Source organism: Anolis carolinensis, chromosome 6 (genome assembly GCF_035594765.1).
Source record: "Anolis carolinensis isolate JA03-04 chromosome 6, rAnoCar3.1.pri, whole genome shotgun sequence".
Taxonomy (NCBI): domain Eukaryota; kingdom Metazoa; phylum Chordata; class Lepidosauria; order Squamata; family Dactyloidae; genus Anolis; species Anolis carolinensis.
The window spans coordinates 71313680-71341325 of NC_085846.1; the positions used below are offsets into that span (position 1 = coordinate 71313680).

At 41.2% G+C, this 27646-nt stretch overlaps 1 protein-coding gene across 1 annotated transcript in view; it reads left to right on the forward strand.

The window, feature by feature from the left end:
* Nucleotides 1-27646, forward strand: part of topaz1 (testis and ovary specific TOPAZ 1) — a 107440-nt gene that overhangs the window by 59841 nt on the left and 19953 nt on the right. Inside the window, exons 4-14 of the mRNA XM_062957851.1 lie at nt 326-384; nt 1079-1206; nt 3226-3293; nt 6130-6248; nt 10484-10569; nt 12374-12442; nt 12750-12869; nt 14820-14883; nt 22121-22272; nt 23092-23184; nt 24566-24672. Coding sequence (XP_062813921.1) covers nt 326-384; nt 1079-1206; nt 3226-3293; nt 6130-6248; nt 10484-10569; nt 12374-12442; nt 12750-12869; nt 14820-14883; nt 22121-22272; nt 23092-23184; nt 24566-24672 — 1065 coding nt within the window. The remainder of the gene's footprint in view (nt 1-325; nt 385-1078; nt 1207-3225; nt 3294-6129; nt 6249-10483; nt 10570-12373; nt 12443-12749; nt 12870-14819; nt 14884-22120; nt 22273-23091; nt 23185-24565; nt 24673-27646) is intronic.

Here is a 27646-nt window from a genome sequence, read left to right on the forward strand (position 1 = left end):
GATGTCCTTTGATGTTTTAACTGTTGATTTTATGATATTGTATGATTGTATTGGGCTTGCCCTTGTGTGAGCCGCTCTGAGTCCCTGTTGGGGAGATGGAGCCAGCATACAAAAATAAAACTATTATTATTATTATTATTATTATTATGTCCTAAAGAAGAAAAAATATCAGAACGAGTCAGAAGAAAAATTGCCCAAGATAATCCTGGTACAGAACAATTTAAAACTGTACTTTTAAGGTAACAAATATGTTTCTGCTAACTTGTGTGTTTTTATTTTAGAAAACCTTTTTTCACTTGAATGTTATACAATCTGTTTCTTATAGAGAGAGTCCTGTTCAGGATTATGAAAGATTGGAGTCAATTGCTGATCTATCAGCAGAAGGTAAGAATAGGAACTGACATGCGTAATCTAAACTTTCTATGTTTTTACTTTTATAGCTATCTGTGTTTTGGTGACCTAATTGCCTATATTACCCAAAACCATATTTTGTAGAGTTTTGTGTGCAATGGTAGAAAGGAAGGAGGCAAATTGACTTGTTCAGCTATGACTAATATTATGCTTTATGTCTTGTTTGGGTTAGGTTGTGAGACTTGGTTGATTATCCTGATTCTATTCGAGTTTTAGTTTGAATCCTTTTACAATACCAGGGATTAACAGCTGCTCTGAAAACACTAGCATGCATTCCTTGGGAATACATAGACACGTGTTTTCACGGGAGGGGATTTTTCCCCTCCTGAAAAACAAACAAAAATAACAGACCTGATAGTTGTTTTTGTCAAGACTTGCAGGCCAATGAAACAGGGATTCATTTGTCATTTGTGTGGCCCATTATAAAATAGGTTCCTCATTTACATATAATGTGAAAATTATAGTGTGTGATCACCCAATTACTTGTGCAGAATTATCTTCTGTCAAGGAGTGATTGCCCTGCATAACTGTTTGATATTTAACACACAAGATTTCTTGTACAATACTGTCACTTTCTGAATGCAATGATATACTTAATTTTTCAGTTAAAATAGTCTATTCTTAATTCCACAATTATTCAATTAAACATGTTGCATTCTTTTTCTAGTTGATGAAGTTAAATCAGAGTCAGCAAGTGAAATCAGTTCCATAGAAGGTGTAACAGTCCCAGCTTTTGAAGGTGTACAGCTGACTGTATTAGATGATGTTACAAGGAGTTGTATTACAGATGCCAAGGTACACAGTTGTATAAAAATGATGTTATAGCATGCAGAATTATAATTTATTGGAGACCGTTCTCTTATATGTAATTTGTTTTACTACCAGAACAATATTATGCATGTCTGTTTTGAAGTACAGTAGAGTCTCGCTTATCCAACGTAAACGGGCTGGCAGAATGTTGGATAAGCTAATATGTTGGATAATAAGGAGAGATTAAGGAAAAGCCTATTAAACATAAAATTAGGTTATGATTTTACAAATTAAGCACCAAAACATCATGTTATACAACAAATTTTACAGAAAAAGTAGTTCAATACACAGTAATGCTATGTAGTAATTACTGTATTTACCTATTTAGCACCAAAATATCACGATGTATTGAAAACATTGACTACAAAAATGCGTTGGATAATCCAGAATGTTGGATAAGCGAGTGTTGGATAAGTGAGACTCTACTGTATTTCATATTAAGATCAGTTTCACTCAGTAAGTGTACACAAGTTTGCAATCCAAGATTACATTTCTGTAAATACAGTAGAGTCTCACTTATCCAACACTCGCTTATCCAACATTCTGGATTATCCAACGCATTTTTGGAGTCCATGTTTTCAATATATCATGATATTTTGGTGCTAAATTCATAAATACAGTAATTACTACATAGCATTATGTAGCATAGAACTACGTTTTCTGCCAAATTTGTTGTCTAACATGATGTTTTAGTGCTTCATTTGTAAAATCATAACCTAATTTGATGTTTAATAGGCTTTTCCTTAATGCCTCCTTATTATCCAACATATTTGCTTATCCAACATTCTGCCAGCCCGTTTATGTTGGATAAGTGAGACTCTACTGTACTTGGTTGGGACTTGGAGACAATCCGTCTGAATTAATGGGGTTTACTTCTGTGCAAGAATTCTATTGGTCTTACTGGTGGCGTGAATGTACATCTGAAAGCACCAGTATGAAGATGAAAAAAGGCTATGAGTACACTGGTGTTGAGGAAAGGAATTTAAAAAGTGGAACACTAAACAAAGGAATACACAAGACTTATGGGTGGTGAAGGCAAAAGATACTTCCATTATTATGTGAGGAATTCTACAATGATGTGTTTGGCTTGGGCTAATGGAAATTGAAGTTAAATATTTATAATTTATAAAGTCTGTATTGCTGAAACATGCCTGAGCTTTGCTTTCTTGCTGGCTTCTTTATATCTGCAGTGATTAATCTTCTAGTGATAAAACTTAAGCATAGCTGCCCATGTTTGTTGTGCCTTCAGTGCTACAAAATGGAATGAACTATGTGTGTGTTAAACCTACATGAATTACTGATCATCAGTGAGAAAAGATTTTAAAAAATGATGACAGTGGTAATAGAAAAAGGCTACAACTGCATCCTTCTGATTTTTCAAATTCCTAGCTTTGTGGTATAAGGAGAATTCCTTAGAGCCAAATCATGCTGAGAGAGATGTCTTAACTAACTTTCAGTCTTGTGACACAGTTAGCTATGCCATCTCTCCCGAAGTACTTGGTTTTCAAGATATCCTGCTGAAAGGTGAGCATTTGGGCAACAAGCAGCACAAAGTTGGCAGACTTACGCTGCTATTTTCTTAATTGGATTCCAGCCTTAGGAACACTGTTTCTTTAATGCTAACATATATTTGATGGCCAGCTGTAACCTTTCATAAGGTAATCTAGCAAAAAAAAAACCCTGAATGTACTGAAATCTCAATTCAAAACTCGGAAGCCTATCTTTTGATTGAAATATTTAGCAATCAGAATGTAAACAGAGCAAAGAAACTACAACATGACAATATATAAAAGTACATATCTTATTTCAAATACAATCTAGTAAGATATATATACTCAATCCAGGGAGGTGGTGGAATCTTGTTTTTTGGTTCTTCATTAGTCCTAGAAGCCAGTAATTTGTCAACAGTCAACCCTCTTCTTCCTGAATATTTGTGAATAAGAAGAGGGTTGCAAAATGGAAGTTTCAGTTCATTTTAACTGAGTTATGATTTTCATTTTATAGTACAAATTTCCAGAGAAAATGCTTGCTGTAAAAGAAGAAAAAGCAAACATTTGGAACATTGCAAAAATGTATGTATTCAACTAGTAATGTATAAGGAATCCTAATTATATGAAGAAAGGGAAGGACAATGTTTTCTGTCATCTAAACTTTTTGTTTACTCTGGTCTAAATATCACGATTAGGTAAAAGTCAGAAAGATAAAATAAGCAACAACTTAAGATTCTCTTGATGGAGCTTCCCTCCAAAAGTGTGGCATTGCAACTAAACCTTTGTCACCTACCTAGTCTCTGGTTGATAAATGGCACCAAAAATATAGAGCATCAAGAGCCTGGAATGAGCAGTCCTTTAGACACATTGCTCCCAGCTTTTATATTATTTTAGAGTTGAAAAGTAATGTTTTGAATTTTCTCAGAAATCTGCAGAAAACTATGAAGCTATATTTAAAATGCTGAAGTATCCAATTAACTCAGCATTTTTAAGTTGCTGATTTTTAAACCAGTTAAAGTTGTTTTTATGATGTGATGGTTGTGTGATTTAGATGGAATAAGAGTGTTACTTGTTGTCTCAGCTGTGACATTTTATAGAATTGCAGCTAGTATTATATGTCAGAGAAAGCAAATTTTCCCACTGAAATGCATTGAAATGCTATTAATGCGTTCTGGCCTGCCAACCCCCCACCTCTAATTTTTTTGGTTATGTGTTTTTAAATAAGAAAATGTACTTTATAAATAACATATAATATAAATCAACTTTAAAATGGTTGAAGCACAAAGTTGTGGCAAGGAAGTACATTTGAGGCAACAAAATGTGTGTTGGCCAGTGTAACAGCCAGGCAAAATGTGCACATTCACATGGAGCAATAAAAAAGAGATCAGTTTTAAAATGATAGAAGCACAAAGTTGTGGCAAGAAGGCACAAAGTGAAGAGACAGAAGCAACATTTTCTTCCTACTGTATTCATTTCAGCCTCCCTCGCTCTCTCCCTCCCTTTCTTCATGAAGCCGAGGATACTAGGAATAAAAACTGCATGAAATCAACTAACTCAAAGTTCCTCAAAGTGAACAAGAATAAAGTGGACAGCAGTCCCTAAAGCGGACAAGAACAAATAAGACTGCAATCTCTCATAGCGGACAAGAGCATGAGGCATGGAGGCTGCTCCCTTGAAGCCATAAAGTCCTGTACTCTCATGCTAGTGCTCTCTCTGGTGCTAGTTCTCAACTCAAAACATTGCTCATATGTCAAAGCAAAACTAGGGCTGAGCCAGCTCTTAATTCAAAATGCTCTTAAGTTGGGACACTTGAGGTTCCACTGTATTACTAAATCAGGTAAACGATCTATCAAAAGTCTTGATAACCTAGATTGAGCTTCAGAGTGTTGGCCCTTTTCAATAAAAAGAAGAAACAGAAAAAGTGTCATCAGCACTCATAACACCAAATTCTTGGCGTTTCTCACCTTTTCATCTGTTTCACTATAGAAAATAACATGAAGCTTTGTGAACCCTGTAACACTTATACAATGAAACAAAGTGGATTGCTAACAAAATTATAAGGGAGCCACTGGAGCACCATTCTTCAGTGTCCACCCTAAGTTAGGTGCTCCAAAAGGATATTGGTCATGTTCCCATTAGCTTACTGGTCATTCAGCAGGCTGATGATTTCTGGGCATGAACAGAGTAAGCAAGTACTCAAAAGTGGATGCTTTTGCTGCTTTTCCTTGTGACACAAATTTTAGAAGTCAGTAATGGGCATGTGCCATAGTAGACTCCAGCATCTTCCCATAACGTGGATGTATGATTTGAGAAAATCATTATGCTCTGCTGACTAGAAACTGAAAAATGTTGTTTGATGGTACAATATAGTTTGTGCATAATATAGCAATTCTGAAAGAATATTTATAATTTTATAAAGAAAATGCTGGAGTGCTCCATTGGGAAGCAGACATTCAAAACCATGTTATGATTGCCACATTTGCCCCTAAAGAGGCTCAAAGTCAATTGTTTTAATTTGTATGGACTATCGTTTAACTTGACACAGTTACAGTTTACGTGTTCCATGCAAGTTACAATAATGTCATGGCAGCAGATCCAGGAAAGCAATTGGTGTTAGGAGCATTACGTGGGGAAATGTCTTATGCTTCCTGACAGCAACAGTTCCTCAACAGTTTTTCTCTGAAGAAAAGATTTGTCATCCCCAGTTGCAAAAAAAAGGCAGACAAAGACTTTTGATGGGAAAAGAGCTTATTCTCTCTTTTTACTAATGCTGGATGCTAAATTGCTATATTTTGCATCATAGAAATTTAGCATGACCTCCATACTAATTAATATGGATAGTTTGTACTGTTTTAACATACAGTTTGCCCCCTATTATCACCAAAGTTAGGAAATTAGTAAAACATCCAGTTGATTTAATGGGCAGCTAATAAAGCTAGCTTGCATGAGAGAAATTTTCCGTTTCTTGTCCACAGAAGCAACCAGACAAGTGTTGCCTTGTGACGGTTTCCAACTCTTGAGCCCATTGACAAGATTCTTGGATTATTGGACATAGTTCAGTGATGCCTTGTATGCTTCAGCATTCTATAACTCTTAAAAACAGGGGTGGAAAAATCTACCTGAAACACCAAGTCATAGTAAATTATACCAAATGATGACAGACAATATGAGGGGCTCTTTGTGTACTTCCATCCACTTCTCAAACAGTTTTTCATTTCCAGTTCACTTGTGCTACCTTTCTTTCTTACTACTGATTGATAAAGGCTGTATGACCCCCCCCCCCCCCCAGATGTTGGAATGGTCAGTAGTTCCAATTACAGAAAATATAATGCACTTCATATCATGTTATCAGTTTTGCCTGAGACCTTTTCTTTTGCATCATTAGTCACATTAGTGTCTTTTCCCCCTGGGAGTTTAGTGAAAATACCCAGGATTTTGAACCTGTGAGCCATGACCATCACCTGGAATTGCCACTCCCTACTGTGAAAGCAGCGGAACCCCAGTGGCACAACAAAGCAGTGGAACCATGGATGAATGGTATTGTCTTAATACTTGAGATTTATTATTTTACTTCAGCATGATTATTTCTGTACCAATATAAAAGGCTTGATTCAAGCATTGTCAGGAACATAGTAGTGTATGTGATTTTGTAAATTCAATTGAAGTGTCAAACACGATATGGGATTTTTCCTAAATGAAGGCTTTTAAAGGCAGTGAAACACATTACTGAATAAAACATAAATAATATCCTATTTTCAGTGATAGGTGTCCAAAGAATGTGACTAGTTTTGGGCATGAAATTCTGTTTTCTTCTTTGTGAGTCACATCAGTGAATCATCTGCGCCTGCACAGTGTTACATTAGGTTTTACTGGTAGCCACACACACCTCCAGTGCCATTATATATCACCTTTTCATCCTAGACCATCTAGACCAGGGGTCCCCAAACTAAGGCCCGGGGGTCTAGTTTACCTGGCCCCCGCCCTCAGTTTTATAATATAATATATTGTATATACATATAATATTGATAATAATATTATAATGTAATACAATATAACACTAATAATATTACCATATAATAATATTAATTATATATCCTATATTACATATAATATTACTAATAATATTACAGTATAGTGGTATAGTTCAGTATAGTAATATATAATGCTAATATTGTGCTATGCTAATAATATAATATATTGTATGTACATATAATTTGTAAGCCACTCTGAGTCCCCTTTGGGGTGAGAAGGGTGTGTTACAGATGTAGTAAATTAACGCAGTAAATAAATAAATAAATAAATAATACATTTTAGACTTAGGCTCGCCCAAAGTCTGAAATGACTTGAAGGCACACAACAACAACAACAACAACAACAACAACAATCCTAATTAACTTGACTATCTCATTGTCCAGAACACTTCCCATTGAAATCCCGATAAATGTATGTTGGTTAAAATTGTTTTTATTTTTATTTTCTTGTTGTTTTTGCACTACAAATAAGACATGTGCAGTGTGCATCGGAATTTGTTTGTATTTTCTTTTCAAATGATAATCCGGCCCCTCAACAGTCTGAAGGATTGTGGACCGGCCCTCGGCTTAAAAAGTTTGAGGACCCCTGATCTAGACCCTCAACTCCTTTTTATTTGCCACTGCAGCAGCATTATTAGAAATATCGGCAAGAGTTTCAGTTGTTTTTGTGGTATTGATTTTGGTTTGAATCTTACTTTGTTTCTGCTTTATCCTTTGAAATTGAGATGGAATTGCTGGCTAAACAGTGCAAACATAAGGGGGGGGGGGGGGGAAGCAGTCCGAGGAGAAAGATCAAGAGATCACAGCTTAGGAGGTTCTAGTCAGATGATTGCTTCCCAGGTGATGTCAGATGTACCCCTTTTATCCTGACAGGCTTATTTCTAATGTGTGCAGTTAGCATCTGTTTCTCAAGTATGTTCCCCACAATAGAGCAATGTGCTGCACCTGGTGACCGGAAACGCTATGATCATGTGTGACCTGGACAAACAAGGGGGTACAAGATCCAGTCTACTTGTCAAACATACCAGCACTTATGGGACTGATGCATTGACAGGAAAATCTCCATCTTAACCATCTATCTTGCCAGTGAGAAGAATATTTTGACAAATGCTCTCAGCAGGGCCTTGGATTCAAGCCTCATGTGAGCACTCCATCCTGAGGTGCTGAAACCCCAGTGGTGGATCTTTTCACATCCACAGAGAATATTCATTCAGCTCCAGGACTCGGTGCTTTGCTTGATGTCATTAGGGGAATTAATCTCCATGGTACACAGACCATTGAAAAGGCACCGTTTGCATATAAGTGAGGCAAGTTTCAAGCCTTTTTGGCTCTGCTATGTATTCTCTCTCAAGCATGTGTTCATGCTTTTCCTTTCTGACTGGTTTTTCCCTTTTGCCTCTCTGTGGCTATTTGGCTGCCACATCAACAGACTTCCATCTCTTCAGAAGGGTTTCCTGTTTCCTAGACTCTTTGGTGAAAGGTTTTTGAAGGATTTTAAAGTATTTCCAGTTGTGTTTACTATTCTTCCGTAAAACTTAGGGCTGGTATTCTCAGTTCTATAAAAAGCCTTTGAACTGATTGGCTTTCTCCTGCAACCTCTGTCTGCTTTCCTAGAAGGCTTGCATTTCTGGTTGAAGTTACATGAGCAAGGAGAGATGGAGAGTTGTGTGCTCTCAGAGGATAGCCCTACCTGATGTTACATTTAGATAAAGTGTTGAGAGTTGTCATGTCTGTTTTCCATATGAACCAAGGCATTATTCTCCGTACTCTCATGTAGAATCTGATTTCTGAATTTGAGGAGAGACTGCACTGCCTCAGCATTTGGGCCTTCTATGCTTAACGGTCTTGGGCGGTCTCCCATCCATTCCAAACTGGTGCCGTCCCTGGTTAGTAGTCTTGGGCAGTATTTCATCCATTCCGATCCATGACCATTCCTGCTTGGCGCCCATAGGCAGTCTCCCATCCATTCCAAACCAGGGCCTTTCCTGCTTAGCAGTCTTGAATGGTCTTCTATCCACTTTGAACTAGCAGCATCATCCATGTTAAGCACCCACTGACAGTCTTCCATCCTTTCTGAACCGAGCCCATCCCTGTTTAGAGATCTTGGAACAGTCTCCTATCCATTCTGAACCGGGCCCATCCCTGCTTAGCAGCCATGGACGGTCTCCTATCCATTCCAAACCAGGGACGTCCCTATTTAGCAGTCTTGGGCAGTCTCCCATCCATTCTGAATCTGGAGTGTTTTTCCAGCTAAGTCCGAACCAGGGCCGTCTCTACTCAGTGGTCTTGGGCTGTTTCCCATCTATTCTGAAGCTGGGCCATCCCTGCTTAGCAGTCTTGATGTATACTTGCATAGTACTATGCTAAATCTAATAAACTGTGGTATTGATATTTCTAACATACTGTTGGTTATACCCAGTCATCCTGCTAATATTCAAGAAAATAACATTTAAAGCTCAGGGGAACACTAAATCTGTAAATATGGAAGTACTCTGGCAGTAGAAGGATCTATGTAAAATACATAATTGTCAGGAAGCAATATTACAGCTGTTGACACGATCATTTAAAGTTAAAATATTGGTATGTGTGTGTATGTATATGAGATTTTCTTAATCAAGGAATACTAAAGAGGTGGGGGTTTTTGCCAGACCCGTTTTCTGAAATATAGTCCACAACACCCTGTATTTATTAGTATTCTAATGTATTAGAATGTTTCTTTAACAGCATGGTGTAGTGGTTTGAATATTGGACTGTGATTCGAGATCAGGGTTGCTTGACCATGGAAACCCATTGGGTGACCTTGGGTAAGTGACACTCTTAGTGGGAGGGTGCAAAAGCAACCCTCCCACTGATCAAAGTTTGCCAAGAAAGCCCTATGATAGGTTCATCCTTAGGGCCACCATAAGCTAGAAATGACTTGAAGATACACAACATAACCTATTGTTTTCTGCTTAGAATATTAAGTTATTTAGTATAGAAATGAAGAGCAACTTGGCCTAAAGCCATCCAAACACATAAAGTGTTGTGTGGAAAAAATGTTTAAAACACTGTATGTTTGTCTGACAAACTAGAATAGAGATGACTGTACATAGATTCTCTGAACTACATTCATGCTATGACCCTGCCATTTTTATAAACCCAGAACCACTTCTGTGTGTTCCTTCACCATCTTCAGGTAGATTGTGGATACTGCAGGTCTGAAATTGGAAGTTGACAATTGTGCCTTTAGGGGATTTAATTTCCTCCTTTTTTTATTAATTCAGAATAATGAAAACTAACTTGGAGAGGTTGAGAGTGCCTTGGGGACACTCCAAATCTCCCCTACCCATGCATAGGGGGGTTGTATTTCTACACAGGCATATAGTGAAGCACTAATGAAAGAGATGGAATATGGGCACTGCCCTACACAGATGTGAAATCATTGTAAAAAAAGTATTGCGCTAATAGTTGTTTCAAATACCTGTTATTTTCTACCCTCCCAATATTATGATTTTAAAATTTCTATCTCATATGGTATTAGCCTAAAAAATTCAGCATTCTCTTCGGGAGTTTTTTTTTTTTTTTTGACAGCATTAAATGTCAGCACAAAGGAAAGGAAATTTTCTGGTTCAATTCAGCTTTGGGATAAGACCAGAAAAATGACTAATATAATTTTATGGCATTGTAATAAGTTTAGGGTTAAATAATTGTGTGACTTGGTAATTTTGTTTAGTTGAGCAATATTCTTATCTCCAATGTTAGACTTTGAATTCTCAAGAAAAGATTCTCTTTTGCCTACATCATATCCTAACAGTCAGGATTCTTGGAAGATAGACAAAAATGGAATGGTAAGTTCTTGAATTTCCATATATTCTTGTAACTAAACCTTTTGTATAGGAAATCAAAATCTTATTTACTTGATTTATATCCCACTTTGCTCCTAATGTAGGATTTGGGATGACTGAAAAGGGAAGAGGGAGGCAATTGAATGTTCCATAGGAGGGAATTCCACAGTCTGGGAGTGCAAAGGCTTACTCCCAGCATTAACTGCATTTGCTAAAGGTTTCTATTTATTCTGTAAATGCTCTGCTTTTGTCAAGGGGAGACCTAAATGATATCTGCATTTATCAGTATAGTGGGTTTGGCTCTTTACTTGGTGGAAAATACATTTTTCCGAAAGGGAAAAAAAAAAAAGAAAAATGGATCTTTAGAGACCTCAATTTCATAGTTTTTTAACTGCTTTGCCTTCAAAGAAAGAAGAAAGGAAGGGAAAATCAGCCCTAAATGGCTCTGCAGTTTAAACAAATAGAAACAGAAACGGAGCTGTTTGTTTGAGGCTGGATCACCCCTTCTCCTCCCCCTTTGGAAGTAAGGCATTAAAAAAGAAAGAAACTAGAAGAATCAAAGGCAAATTTCCTCCCCTCACATAATTGTTGCTCCCCTCCTTTTAAAAAAGTGTGACTATTACATGATGAAATATGGTAGATTAAGACTATAAATTATGATATTAAAAGGGAAAAGGTAAGTTGGGTTAAGTGCCTTATATTAAGAGTTCTTTATAAGGTACAGTATAAGCAAGTAAATAGAGAAGGAATAGTAGTGCCATGATGATGAAGGAAATGCATACCAGGCTCATCCTGGAAGAAGTGAATTCATATTTTTTTTGCCTAAGAAAGTGTTGCCTAAATGTGATTTGACACCACTTTAGCTGCCATGATTCAAGGCTATGAAATCATGAGTTGTGGTTTTACAAGATCGTTAGCCTTTCTGCAAAAAAAAAAAAAAAAAGTATTGGTTCCTCACGAAACCACAAATCCCATGGTTCTATAGCACTGAGCCAGGGTAGTTCAAACTGCATTAATTTTACAGCATAGGTGCACCTTAGGAGATGGAAGAGTAGATTCACTGTGTCTATATTCAGCACAACACATACACCACAAGGCAAGCTGAGTCCTTTAAAAAAGTACTGTAGTAGCAAGGGCAAGGGTCTGGTTCTGAATAGAAAAAATGTTCACGGCAGGAAACAACAAATTACAGTAGTTGAAAATATTTGAGAAGAAAATGCCAGAGAACTGAGAAAGAAAGGCAACAGAAACTATTAGGATGGAAAAAAACAGCTGTACACTTTTTTGTTTTATTTACTCCAAGCTACTAACTTACATTAAAACCTACACTTAACATTCACAATACTAAAATCACATACTGCAGAGCTCTTATTTCTTGAAGTACAATATTATACAGGAAGGATTTTAAAAAAGAAATCTATTCACCTTTTCCCAAAAACCTATGCATTGACATTTTGGTTGGTGTCAACTTTATGGACATGAGAAAAAGTCTTGACAGAAAAGAGGTCAGTTGCTGAGATGATCATGCCATGTTTGATATTTACATACTACTCAAGAGCATGAAAGTCAGAGCTTCCCCAGCTAATCTTGCATCTGGTGCACATTCCCACTACTAAACCTTAATTTATATTTGTGCATCGGTTTGTCTTTTGTGCAGCATCACAAGCAAGAACCCTTGTTCTTCTGTTGAAGGTTGCTTTAGATCTTAACGTTTAGATTCTAGATGTACATTTTTTTAAAATGCTGCATACAAAGCAACTTCCTTTACAGTAGGAGAATACAGCATTGGTATGTATCTTTTCTACAGCAGATGGAGAGTATCCTTGTCCCTCCCCCTTGGTTGCCAGTGTTCACATGTGGGAGCTACAGAAGAAAGGTCCCTGTTCTTTTTTCTTTTTTCTTTTTTACTACATGTCAGTTGTATTATTGATCAGCCGTTCATGAGTGAGTTAATGATACTTTCCACATCAAAACTCACTTTTCCTAGGCCTGTTCTGTTTTGCTGTGTTACATTCTGAATGCTCCTTCTGCTTTTGGAAAAAAAATCTCACTAAGTTCAGCATACTTTTATCTATAACACAGTAATCCTATCAACTAAAGCTATTGGAAATAAGAAAAAGACTGTCAATTTTCAGAACAACTCTGAAAGGGAAATTATTGATTTCTCTTGGATTATATTGCAGACTAATTTAGGATTGCTGCATGTACCTCATCGATGTTGCAGATACCATTTCAATACGTTGAAAGGTTGTGAGAGAGCAAACTGCAAGTTTCATCATGTTCCTCCGCCAGGAGATGAAGAGGTAAAAGCAGTGGTTCTTCTATTCATAAAATACTCTCCTAGCACGGATCTGGGCAATCTTTATTGGGTCTCTAGAATAAGAGTTCATTAATTTTTGGAGAATGTTTATGTTTGTGGTCTGGTCCACACATATGCTCATTGTTTGTACATTTCAGAATCCAGTGACGAGTGAATGAAACTATTAAATAAAACACTACAGAAATTTTTATGTCGCTTACATACAAGTGTTTTGTTTTCAGTTACAAATAATCGGATGTGGAATAATCAAGTGCTGTAATGAGTTTGAATGTATTACTCATTCCATTGACCCTTTGTATCATGTATTTAATTTGCAAACTGTATTACTGTCTACATTCAGAGACTGCAACTAAGTATAGGAGACACATAGTCATGTTGGTAACATACACTGATCAAATTTGCTATTTAAATTCTTCCTTGAATGGTATGTGAATTCTTGGAAATTGATTGCAAAAATACTGAGACACCCATTAATCATTATTTTTTCTTTTAGTGACTACAATGCAAATACAAATCTGTAATAAGCTATGGTTCTCGCGATGTGATAAAAATTGTGAACAAAAGAATTTTTCCAATTTAACATTGTTGTAACTGATTCGCATTGTAAATCCATACAAATTTACCTTCTAAATAAACAATTTGAATTAAAATAATGCCATCTTATTATTGAACAGCTTAGTTGAGTGTCATTCCAGATTATGAATTACAGTAGCCATAGTTTGGGAGCCAAACTGTTATTTGAGCTTCCAAAAATAAAGACCAACTATGGTGTAGAGCTGCTTCATTTTATTCATCTCCACCTTCTCAATCTGAGAGGAATTCCATACTATTTAGAGTAGATAGCATAATTACTTGGGTATAATGTGAATGTGATACATACCTCAAATTTGAAGGTGCACATTACAAAAAACAAATTTGCCCTCAAATATAATGTGCCCAACAGTGCAGACATAGCACATGATGGAGGCGAACCTACCAGCCTTGCACGATTTCCAACTGGCCTCATTCACCAGGCCTTCAAAACCATGGGGAGGTTTTGAAGGCCCTGTGAATGAGGCCAGATGGGAACTGCATAGGATTGACCTAGGGGGGTGAGGCGGGCAAGAGACCTTGAGGGCCTCCCTGAAGGCAGGATACTTGGCTAAGTGGCAGGAACAACTGGGTCACCAGCTGGGCTCTCTTCCTCTGTGTGCAACAGAGCCCTGAGGTTGCCACCGCCACCCGGAAAAGCCTTTTTGCCACCACATCTCCCTGTTTGGACTCCAGGGTTCTGGGTCTCTCTGGGCCTTGTCACACAGTTGGGTTTATGTGCACATTTCTAATGTGCCATCAAATCTAATGCACACCTCAATGCTGGCAATATCATTTAGCCAAATAAAGAGTGAGCATTAGACTCAAGTAAATATGGTATCTATATACAGTACTTTGATTAATTAAAGCATAGCAGTAATTACTCCGCCCTTTGATTGCTAATATAACCTTTCCCATTCTGGGATAAAGGTGAAGTATCAATTCAATTCTTAAAATAGATGGCTGTTAGTGAATTTCGATACTGGCCTAAGTCCAGTTATTAGGGTAGATCCACTAAAACTGTGGAATCAGTAAGTCATCATTTAATGCAAGATCCATTGATTCTGTGTACTGTGCTTGGAACTGACAATTGAATGTGGATCATATTTGTTTCTGCAATCTTATATTTACTGGAGAAGAAGCCCCACTCTTTCCAATGGAATCTGTTTTCATAGTCAGTATGCTTTGGATTGTAGTCAATAATAAATGGAAGAATTTTTTAAAGTCATCTTACACCAAAAAGTATTGTGCAAGTCAAAAATATTACTAACTAGTTATTTGTTTACAAACCATTTATTCACAAATAAAATTGAATGGATTTTCAGGTTTTCAGACTAAATTTATGTGTTTGTTTGTTTTTTAGTTTTGCAGTGACGTACTTAAAAAATATTTAAGTATTGGTGAAGTAGTTCTGCTTCAGCGTGCAGGTATGATGTAATCCATTCAGTGGCCTCAAGGACTGGCATGTAATGGTTATATAACTGTAACTATTTATATTACTCATTCGAGGATTATAATGGTATTATACAAACACAGTAATATATTTAATAGCAATTTGCTGATAACATTACCTAAAAGAATCATTGAATTGGAAGAGACCACAAGGACTTTCCAGTCCAACCCCATGTCATGCAGTAACACACAATCAAAGCACTCTCAGCAGATGGTCATCCAGACCCTGTTTGAAAAAAACTCCAAAGAAATACACTCCATCATACTCTTGAGGCAGCATATTCCACTGTCAAACAGCTCTTGCCTAATGCTTAGGTAGAATCTCTTTTCCTGTAATTTGAATCCATTGTTTCATGTCCTAATATTACAATAGTTCAAACAAACAAACAAAAAAACCCTCAATGTAAATATTTACAGATGTGGCAATTACAATTGTTGCTGTAAAGTGAGAAACAGCTGTTTTCATCATGATGTAATTTTGATTTCTAAGAAATAACTTTTCTTAACTTTTAAAGTGGAAAATGTGCTCTGAACATGAAAAATCATGTTGCCTAGTAATCTAAAGCAGGGATTCCCAAAAATTTTCAGTCATGGAACGCTTCAGAAGACTTTTTTTCCTGCCAAACCCTAACTCTTATCCTGATTTTCCCGTGGAACCCTAACTCTATCCCTAAGGATTGTGCTTCTTCCTTTCATCTATTCCTAATGCCTGAGTGTTTTGTATAGTCTAGTAAGTTTGGAAATAAAGAGAAGACATATTAAATTTCACCACAAATCTTTATTTTTGTACAAGAAAATATTGGATACAATGACACTTTTTTGATACAGGAAACTATTGGATGCATACCTAAAACAATGAATTAAATTGTCACATTTTTGTACTTTAAATGGTTTTGAAATTGGGCTTTATGCCTGACAGTTGAATATGTAAATCTGGGATAGCATCAATTTGCTCCTAAATGTACTTATTATGTAAGCATAACCTGAAATTCCTGATAGGTGAACATGAAGTGGATAGTTGCTCAAATAGCATTTCTTCGTCATGAAGTCTGTGAAATCGCACATATGGGTTAATTCCTGCGCATGCGCAGCTTTTCGGAACCTTCTAGATCTCAAATTTGAAACTTTTTTGGCGGAAGCCCCGCCCAAGCTCCCCAATAGTATAAATGCCCGGAGGCGGGGACTACGCCCCCAGTTCCTTTTTCTGCAGCTCAGCAGCAGCTTGTTGGTTCCTTCTAGCGTTCTTTCCGCCATTTCTAACGGTTTTTTTGACTCGGATTGACTACTGGACCGTCTGACTACCCTATTGATCGCCAGTTACCTACCTGACCCGGACCGCCTGACTACGTCTCGTCCCGCTATTTGGATCGCAGGCCAGTTCTCCCAATATGAGTACCACCTCGTTCTTTAAAAAATGTGCGGCCTGCGGGGGAAAGCTCCCCGATGCAGACGGCCACTCCATGTGCCTGCTTTGCCTGGGGGAAAGTCACCTACCCCAGTCTTGCAAAATCTGCCTTGCCTTCACTCCCCAAGCCCGGAGGAACAGGGAGTCCCACCTCAAAGCGCTACTTTATGAGCGGGCTCTAGCTCCTGAGTCGGCCCAGCCACAAAAGCGTGCAGCATCGGAAGCGCCCGAGGCCGCTTCTCCGGAGGGGCGAGAGGAGCATTCCTCCCCCAAACTGCTCCCGCCGCAGACCGGCGAAGGCGAGGAGGAGCAGATCCCATCAGCCCCTAAGAGGGCTAAGTCCTCTAAACATGGCCCTGCGGGATCCAAATTGAAGGAAGGCCACAAGAAATCCAAGAGAAAGGGGCAACTTGCCGGCGCCAAGCCCTCAAGTCCCCGATTAAACAAGAGCTCGCCCAGTAGGGCAGTAGCCCAGGCTTGCTCCTCTCAAGAGGACGCCCCGGACAGCCCACCTGCATTAACGCAGATATCTGCGATGACCATGGGGCTTGAATCTCAGGCGGCTCTGGATTCGGCTCTGCCGTCCCTTACTCCTGAGGCTATCCCCCCCCTCTGAAGTGGGAAGAGGGGGACACCAGGAATCCGTTTCCCCCCAGCCTCAAGCCACGAGTCCAGTGGAAGTGGCTAAAACCTCAGGGGACACAGCTAGAGGCCGGCCGCGTGTTAGAGACTCCCATACTACCTCCCATCACCGTCGCCGCTCACCTTCGATTTCTTCGTGGAGTTCTCGATCCCGAAGCCCGGTTGCTGTCTCTTTTTACTCTAATCCAGGATCTCCAGGCAGGCGCCCGCCATTTTACTTCTATGATTATGGCCATTACAAGTATGCCCCTCCTCCCCCTATGGGTTTCGGCTATTGCCGCCATTTTGATTGTTGCGGAGGGGCGGCGCCAAGCGGAAGCCACGCCCACGTGCCCTCGACGCAACACCAAGGCGCCGCCCCAGGGAGAAAAGCGCTCCCTCGACCGTTCAGGGCCCCGAAGCAGGGCCACACCCCATCAGCCTCTCGGCAACCAGAAACGGAGCGGAGAGGCTCGGGAGTCGATCCCGACGCCTCGGTACCGAGGCGCCCAGTTCAGGCCACAGTAGCAGCGGAGGCTGTGAGCGACCTTCACGATGGCCCTACCGAGGAAGGAGACCATCTCTCGGTACCGTCAGGAGAGGAAGACCTGCCCTCCCCCGTGGATCCTTCCACAGATGTCGAGGCTACATTGCCGGAAGAGGTGAAAAGCTTTTCTGCCCTGATGATTAGGCTGGCGCGGGCCTTGAAATTGACGGTCCCTCAGCCAGCCAAGATAGTTGACGATCCCATGTTCCCCTCCTCCCAGCAGCAGGACCCACCTACAACGACCTTGCCTTCGCTCCCATTTCTACTCCAGCTGAGCAAGGCGTCTGGGGTAGCCCCAGCTTCAGTCCCAGCTACCCCAAGAAGGGCGGAAAATATTTACAAAATTGATCTTTCGTCTGCTCCATGGCTGGCGGGGCAACCAAAACCTAACTCCATTGTGGTAAACGTGAGCCAGACTAAACCTGGCCAAAGGTCCCAGGTGACTCGGTCGGATAAGGAAGGAAAAAAACTGGAGGGGATGGGGAAGAAGATCTATTCCTCCGCCTGCCTTTCTACGAGGATGGCACACTATGCAGCATATATGGCTGGCTATCAAAATTACCTGTGGGATAAAATGAACTCATACATAGACCTCCTCCCCCCCAAACGAACAGGTTCTAGCAAGGGCTTTCCACCAAGAAGCCTCTACTCTGGCAGTATTTCAAAAAGAGATGGCAAAACACATGGCTGACTCCGCTGGCAAACTTCTGGCAGGTGCAGTGGCTCTACGTCGTCATGCTTGGCTGAGGGCCTCAGGCCTCTCCCAATCGGCCCGTACGGTGATAGAGGACCTGCCCATGGGTGAGGCGGGCTTGTTCAATCCGTAAACGGATTCCCAGCTTGAGCATACTCAAAAGATGCGGCAGACTGCTCACAAATACGGTTTTTCTCCATACCTTTCCCAGTACCATAGATCATACTGGCCAGCACGCTACCAATACAACCGACGTGGACCTAGCTCGCCTGCATTTCGAGGACGACAGCATTCCAGCCCTCAGCCTACTACGAGGAGACCTCCAGCCCCTTATAGAAACCAGCAACGGGGAGGAGGTAAACATGGAGATAGACAAAGACGCCGCTTCTAGCCCAAACGCTAGAAGCAGCCTCTCAAGTTCTTCAAGTTCGGTTTCTTCTGATGTTCAAGTTTTGTTTAAATACTCCGTTGAGTCTAGTTCTTATACTAAAGCGGGGCTACCGTTCAAGCCTATTAACCGACTGTTGCCCCTAGGGGTTTTTCAAGACCGTCTGCCTCCCTTTTACCAAATGTGGAAAAGGATAACCACAGACCGTTGGGTGCTTAGTATTATTGAGAGGGGGTATGCCATCGAATTTCAGACGCTCCCCCCGGTGGGTCATGTTCGAGTTACTAGACCCTCTACATTACTGCAAGAAGAAATAACAGCCCTTTTAGCCAAGGGGGCTATTTCTAGGCTTCACCCTTCCGAAGCAGCAAGGTGCTTTTTTTCCAGATATTTTTTGATTCCAAAACGAGATGGCGGCCTCCGACCCATTCTGGATCTGAGGGATGTTAATCTCTACATAAGGCCCCAGAAGTTCAGGATGGTCACCCTATCCAGCATCATCCCTCTGTTGAAACGCGGGGCATGGTTTGTGACGATCGATCTCAGAGACGCCTATTTTCATTTATCAGTTCACAAGGACCATCGTAGATTTCTTAGCTTCGCCATAGGACAGGAGTTCTTCTCCTTTAATGTTCTCCCATTTGGCCTTTCAACAGCTCCCCGTGTATTCACCAAATGCATGGCGGTAGTGGCGGCTTATCTTCACCGTAAAGGAGTAACAATATTCCCTTACCTGGATGATTGGCTTCTCACATCAATATCGAGGTCACAGTTGAAGGCTGATGTATCCCTCACTCTGTCTCTCCTCCAGGATCTGGGACTCATGGTGAACGTAGAGAAATCAATACTAACTCTGACACGCCGTATCCAATTCATCGGAGCAGACATAGATTCCACCACTCAGCGGGCATCCCTCCCAGAGGACCGTTTCTGTATTATCCGGTCTACCATCGTGAACCTCGGTGCACGTGGTTGTGCTACAGCATGGGAAGTTCAATCCCTTCTCGGCCACATGGCGTCCACTACCGCTGTAACCCAGTTTGCAAGATTACAAATGCAGCCCCTACAATTCTGGCTCCTCCAAAACTTCAGTCCCGTCACCGACAGTCAAGACACCTGGCTACGCCTCCCACCAAAGTGCTCCGCTCGCTTCGGTGGTGGACAAAGAGACAGAACGTGTGTGCAGGCATGCCCTTCACACAGCCCCGTCCATCCCGGTGGCTGACAACGGACACGTCACTACAAGGCTGGGGTGCACACCTGCAGGGCCTGTCGGTACGTGGGAAGTGGTCGTTAGACGAAAAAAGTCGACATATCAACTTCCTCGAACTCCTGGCAGTTCAAAAAGCCCTACGAGCCTTCGAGGCCTCCCTGCGCGGCAAAGTTGTCCAACTGCTAACAGACAATACGACGGTGAAGTGTTATATCAACAAGCAAGGGGGAACACACTCGCGGACTCTTCTTCAGCTCGCGGCCAGAATCTGGGAATGGTGTATCCACAGGCGCACTCTTCTGACAGCCATTTACCTCCCAGGAGAAGAAAACTGCCTGGCCGATGCCCTCAGCAGAACCACCACATCGAACCATGAATGGCAACTCCATCAGGACGAATTCCAGCATCTAGTCCGCCGCTGGGGCCAACCATCGATAGACTTATTCGCGTCACCAACAAATGCGCAGTGCGCCACGTTCTGTGCCAGACTTTGCCCGGGGTCGGCTCCGGGATGCATGGGAGACGCCTTCATGCTCACATGGAATCGGGGCCTTCTTTACGCGTTCCCACCAATACCGATGATCCCAAAGACGGTGGCAAAAGCTGTATCGGACAAAGCAAACTGCATTCTGGTGACCCCCTGGTGGCCGCGACAGCATTGGTTCACAACGCTCCTCAATGCAGCAGAAGGGGACTACATCCACCTAAGCCACAGACCAGACCTGTTGTCAGTCCAAGGCGGCCAGGTTTACCATCCAGACCTGGTTTCACTGCGCCTGACAGCGTGGAGACTCCGCCCCCCGTCGCACTGTCAGGAACAGTCAAGGCCATAATCGATGCAGCCCAGAAAACATCAACTAGAAAAGCTTACCAGTACAAATGGTCTCGCTTCGCCAAGTTTCTCGAACCTCAGGGCCTGGACCCGTATTCAGCACCCATCCCAGTAATCTTAGACTTCTTGGTCCACTTGTCATCTGCAGGCCTCTCACTCTCATCTCTAAAGACTTACCTGGCGGCGATATCCCAATTGTCTAAACCCCCTTTCGAGCCTATGGCCACTTGTGACTTATCCCATCTGTCTTGGAAAACTGCCTTCCTAGTGGCCATTACTTCAGCGAGACGCGTGAGTGAAATTTGCGCACTGAGGTCAGACCCACCATATCTTCGTTTTCACAGAAAGTTACCTTACGCCCGGACATCAAGTTCCTCCCCAAGGTAGTTTCCAGTTTTCACCTTTCCCAGGACATCTCGCTTCCAGCCTTCTTTCAAAGCCCGACCTCCCCCTTGGAAGTGGCCCTTCACTCCCTGGATGTGAGACGAGCCCTGGCGTTCTATACTAATAGAACAGCCCCACATAGGAAATCTGTAAGGCTCTTCCTCAAGTACAGGAAAGATGCACTGGGGATGCCAGTCTCCACACAGAGAATGTCTTCCTGGATCGTATCAACGATCAGATTGGCCTACCAGTTGGCGGGCAAGGACCCTCCGCCGTGAATTGTGGCGCACTCCACTAGATCTGTCGCAACCTCGCAAGCATTCCTCAGAGGCATTCCAGTGGATGACATCTGCAGGGCGGCGACTTGGTCCACTCCACTGACTTTCGCCGCCCACTACAAACTGGACACAGTGGCCAGGAGAGACGTGGCTTTTGGCAGAGCGGTGCTATCATCGTGCCTTGCATGAACCCGCCTCCAAGGTTAGTAGCTTGCTATTCACCCATATGTGCGATTTCACAGACTACATGACGAAGAAATACATCCCCGCCCATCCTCCCCGCAATGTTCATGCTTCAGTCTTGTAGCTGCTGCTGGCGGCTACGGAACTGGCATTTATACTATTAGGGAGCTTGGGCGGGGCCTCCGCCAAAAAAGTTTCAAATTTGAGATCTAGAAGGTTCCGAAAAGCTGCGCATGCGCAGGAATTAACCCATATGTGCGAATTTCACAGACTGACATTCGAAGAAACACAGATACAGGTAAGCAACTCGTCTTTCCAGCTACTGATGGCATTGTACCTATCAGGCCTACTCAAAAGGCATTCAGTGGCACAGATTCAAATTTCGTTTTTAAAGCAGAGGTACGTTAAATTTCAGTAAGCTCTTCATGATCCAGCATGGACTACTTAAAAAGATTTTTTAAAGATTTTTTGCAGTACCCCTACAATGCTTTTTGTGGAACCCTTGGGTTCCATGGAACACGGTTTGAGAACCACTGATTTAGAGTTTCTACGTCGTAATCTACAATTTCTGCCTTTTAAAATCATTTTTTCTGTTAATTGATGCTTCAATATTAAATTAGTTAAATCATTGTAATAATATCACACTTATATTTCTCCTTTTCTTTAGTTCAGATATTTACAGATTACTGCAAAAGGAGTATTCCTAGGTTATATTTGGATTCACAAATTTTCAAAGACCTGCTTGCTTCTTTGCTCCAGTCCTGTTTGCTGAAAGAATTGTTTCTTGTAGTCAATACTGGCATAATTATTAAAATACTGGTAAGTGACCTTCTTACATGTTTCACAACACACTGTTGAACTCTGTTAGATTCAGTGAATGGGTGAACTTCCAGGTGAATGGGTGACGAATTTTGACTTAGAAAACCTTTTGATTTAGGGAAATAATTGACTGTGTCTTTTATATAGTTGATTGTTTTACCTGAATTTTTGATTCTAAGCTTCTTCTTTTTCAGGACAGTTAGTCAATTTCAAAAACTATAATAAATGTTTTAAAGTTATATGTTTGGTTTTTTCTGCTTTCTGAGAATCTAGATGCAGTTTAACAATAAAACTTTTGCATTCTTTGTCCATCTTCTGTTAACCTTGCTTTTAGTTTTAATCTGTTTGTACGTATATCAAATATGCGATTAAAATTGAAATTAAATTTCAGAAGTATGCCTGTGTTCAATTGCTACAAATTATGCCAATGGTTTTTTAAAGACTTATATAATCCACCCCTCTATTGTTTAAATTCCACATTTTTAGGTCCCCAAACCACCCACAAATAGGGTACCTCTGCCTCTCCAATCCTCAAACAGAAATTAAAAAGAAGGAAATAAACAGGTGAAAGCGTTTTCAGTGTGCCCAAAGTAATGTGGGAAAATTGACTCCCATCTGCTGTAGAGTTCATATTGCACAAACATGAGATCCCAGAAACGGCAGAAGAAACCATCTCCACAGAGTATAAGCTCTTTGTAGCCTTGTAAATGATGCTCAGCTGATACAGTTTAGTCTGAAATTGTATCTTGCATTTTGTTAAGTAATTAATTACTTTTGATATAATTAGCTGTCATTTTAATATATTTATTTTTTACATAGCCATCAGTACAGTTTCTTCTCAAAGTTTTTGAACAAGTGGCTTCCATGAAATTAAAAGACACAGTGCCTGATTTAACTGACATGTCATGTAAGGTATGGCTTGAATTAACTTTGTTTGATCCCATCATAAATGCTTCTCTCCCTGGGATACAGCTTTTGTTTGTCTTTCTACTTCCGCTACATACCTTCTTTTCAGTCTCCAAAATCTTTTTGATCATTGTCAGAGTGCCAAAACCTTATAAAAATTCTGATTCTAATCCTAATTCCAGCTTGTAAGAAATAGAAATATCTAAGTGAGAACATTCCAAGAATATGAAAGAATTATGAATAAGATTGTTTCCATAGTGCCAGTTGCTGTTTCCATAATACAGATTGTGCATTGCTTATCTGCACTTCCAAAGTTCAAAATACTCCAAAATTGTCCACATGGATGGTTGAGATAGTGACACTTTTGCTTTTTGATGATTTGATGCATACAAACTTTCATGCATTGGATTATTTAAAAAAATATTATATAACATTACCTTTGGGTATAAGTGTATATAAAAGATAAATAAATTTGGGTATCATTTCCTAAGTGTCTTATTATGTACACATATGCAAATACAGGTATTCCAAAATCCAAAACACTTCTAGCCCCAAGCATTTTGGATAAGGGATATTTAGCATGTGTGAGATAGATAGAAGGTAGTTTGGGATTTACTGGTATTTTCCTTGGTAATTTTCAGTAAGTAAGCAAAACCTGATAGTGTTTGGAATATATTAAATATGTTTTCCTCCCTCTTAAACTAGTTCAAATACAGTAAATATAGTAGGTGTAGTAGTCAAATAGCTTCTTCCTTTGCATTTTTGTACTTATTTGATGTAGCTTGAGACCTGAGACCCATCTTGTTTCACTATTATGAATTTAATATGATTGGGAATGATTGCCTGTTTATCTTGGAGATGATAAGAAGGGGGTAGGTTAAGGGGATAGGAGGAAATAAAGTTGCTGCCTATGTCATACATAAGCAAAAGATTAAGGGATAGATTTATTTGGAATACAAGCTTAAATGAACTCTGTGATGCCTCCTGCACGCTGACATTTCTCTGGAGCCTTGTGAATGAATGGCTGTGAAACGATTCAGTCCAGAAAGTTCATTTGATGGCACTAGGTTATTGGAGTCTGCTTCCAAATTTGTACGCCTTACAATGGATACAATGTGATCCACACTACCTATGGATTGGTACACCTGTTGTGTATTTGGAATTAGATAGCTGTAACCACCAAAATTACAGATTTCTCTGTAGATTTCTTTTTACCAGTCTAATTTCAGCATAAACTTATGTCATACAAGGTGTAACATACAGATGCATTATCAAACTATTTATGTTCTATCATTTCTACAGAACACTGATTTCAAATTATGTGGGAGTCCTCTTAAAATGTTCATATTCAGAAGTGAATTTTTATTTCTGTTTTTGAATACCCTAGCTTTTTGATGCTGGACTGGCCCTTGAATATGAACATATTTGCTGTATTACAAAGTTTCTCAATCAATTACAAGTTTCTAATCATGAAATAACCACTTTTGTGTCCAGGTATGTATTTTTTCTCATAGCAATTATATTACAACAGGTAGATAAGTATATTTTCCTAATTACACCATGGGGAAATGTCAGTCTAGATTTCTGCCCTAAGAAACCCCCACTGAAACAGGTGACTTGATTTTATATCTTGTTGGAAGATATTACTACTGGGTCATGTTTAGGAAATGCTGTTAAGTCATAAAGCATGACAGCCGTGTGTTCAAATGAGTGCATATAATGTGTTTCAAATTAATATTTGGGAATCTTTGTTATATCTCTTATAAGCTATTTATTCAGACCATGAATAATGAGCATTGTGATCATGGATGGCTCTTTGTTTCGTTTCCATGTTTTCTTTTATTGTCCGCATTTTGGGAGTTCATTGAGCCATTATCTTTTACTTTTCCAATCTGTAAGTCATGGAATGCAAACTAAAATGCAAAACCTGGATCAGGTCCACTTTAAGCCACAGTTCTCTGACATCCAGTAAAGCAGCTGATAGGCTACCGAGATGCATACTTCACTCAGAAACTGTAGGGAGATAAATACAGCAGTTCACGAATACACAGTATACAAAGTATACTGTACACAAAGTAGGTATCTGAAAAAATGGGAATTTCCCCTCCAAACTAAAAAGAGTAATCCCAGCCGAGCAGTGGCTACATTTAGCTTTCTAAACTTTGTCTTGTTTGTAGCCAATATGTGTGTTAGCTTGTTTGTTTCTTAAAATAATAATAATAATAATAATAATAATAATAATAATAAAAACTTTATTTATACCCCGCCACCATCTCCCCGTGGGGACTCGGGGCGGCTCACAACATTACAAAAGTAACAGCACAAATACATTAAACAATATACACAGTTTAAAACACAAGAAGATGATAAAACAGAAGTTAAAACAAAGGTTTATATAACAGTAATAATATCAAACAACCACCAATGCAAATCCGTCAACTTCAAAGGTGGGGCGGGGGGGACTATAGCAGCAATATAAGATAAAATCATTAGATTAAAATACCCCAATGAAAGGAGCCTAATAACATAACATTCAGGATAGAATTATAATGAGGCTGGTCATCCGATGGCTGTTTCTCCAAAGGCCAGCCCAAACATCCAGGTTTTCAATTGTTTCTTAAAGGATGGTAGGGAGAGCGCCAACCTAATCTCCCTGGGGAGGGAGTTCCAGAGCCTAGGGGCCACAGCCGAGAAGGCCCTCTCTCTCGTCCCCACCAGACGTATCTGTGAGGAAGGCGGAAGTGAGAGGAGGGCCTCCCCGGAAGATCTCAGAGAGCGCATAGGTTCATAGGGGATGATGTGGTCATGAAGATAGGCAGGTCCTGAACTGTTTAGAGCTTTATAGGTAATAACCTGCACCTTGAATTGGAATATTGTCGGCAGCCAGTGAAGCTGCTTGAACAGGGGGGTTGACTGCTCCCTGTAAGCAGCTCCAGTTAGTAACCTGGCTGCCGACCATTGTACCAACTAATTTCCGGACCGTCTTCAAGGGCAGCCCTACGTAGAGTGCGTTACAGTAATCCATCCTTGAGGTAACTAGAGCGTGGACCACCGTGGTCAAGCCAGACTTCTCGAGGTACGGTTGCAGTTGGTGCACAAGTTTTAATTGTGCAAAGGCCCTCCCGGCCACCGCCGACACCTGGGCATCAAGTGACAGCGATGAATCCAGGAGGACCCCCAAACTGCGGACCTGCGCCTTCAGGGGGAGTGCGACCCCGTCAAGCACAGGTAGCCACCCTATGCCCCGATCGGTCGAACGGCTGACCTGGAGGACCTCTGTCTTATCAGGATTAAGCTTCAGCTTGTTGGCCCTCATCCAACCCATCACAGCGGCCAGGCACTGGTCTAGGATCCGAGGGGCCTCCTTGGAAGTAGGTGGAAAGGAGTAGTGGAGTTGAGTGTCATCTGCGTAGAGATGGCACTGAACTCCAAAACCCCGGATGACCTCGCCCAGCATGTAGATATTAAAAAGCATGGGGGACAGAATGGAACCTTGTGGGACCCCACAGGTCAAAGGCCAGGGGTCCGAGCAGGAAAACTAATTTCCGGACCGTCTTCAAGGGCAGCCCTACGTAGAGTGCGTTACAGTAATCCATCCTTGAGGTAACTAGAGCGTGGACCACCGTGGTCAAGCCAGACTTCTCGAGGTACGGTTGCAGTTGGTGCACAAGTTTTAATTGTGCAAAGGCCCTCCCGGCCACCGCCGACACCTGGGCATCAAGTGACAGCGATGAATCCAGGAGGACCCCCAAACTGCGGACCTGCGCCTTCAGGGGGAGTGCGACCCCGTCAAGCACAGGTAGCCACCCTATGCCCCGATCGGTCGAACGGCTGACCTGGAGGACCTCTGTCTTATCAGGATTAAGCTTCAGCTTGTTGGCCCTCATCCAACCCATCACAGCGGCCAGGCACTGGTCTAGGATCCGAGGGGCCTCCTTGGAAGTAGGTGGAAAGGAGTAGTGGAGTTGAGTGTCATCTGCGTAGAGATGGCACTGAACTCCAAAACCCCGGATGACCTCGCCCAGCAGTTTCATGTAGATATTAAAAAGCATGGGGGACAGAATGGAACCTTGTGGGACCCCACAGGTCAAAGGCCAGGGGTCCGAGCAGGTGTCCCTCAGCTTCACCATCTGGGATCGGCCCTCCAGGAAGGACTGGAGCCACTGCAGAGTAGTACCCCCAAGGCCCATCCCAGAGAGCCGTCCCAGAAGGATACCATGGTCGATGGTATCGAAAGCCGCTGAGATGTCCAGGAGAACCAACAGGGACACACTCCCCCTATCAAGCTCTCTGCGGAGGTTATCCACCAAGGCGACCAAAGCCGTCTCAGTGCCATGACCAGGCCTGAAGCCAGACTGGAATGGGTCAAGATAATCGGTGTCATCCAAGAATCCCTGGAGTTGAGAGGCCACCACCCGCTCCAGAACCTTGCCTAAGAATGGGAGGTTTGAAATTGGTTGATAGTTCG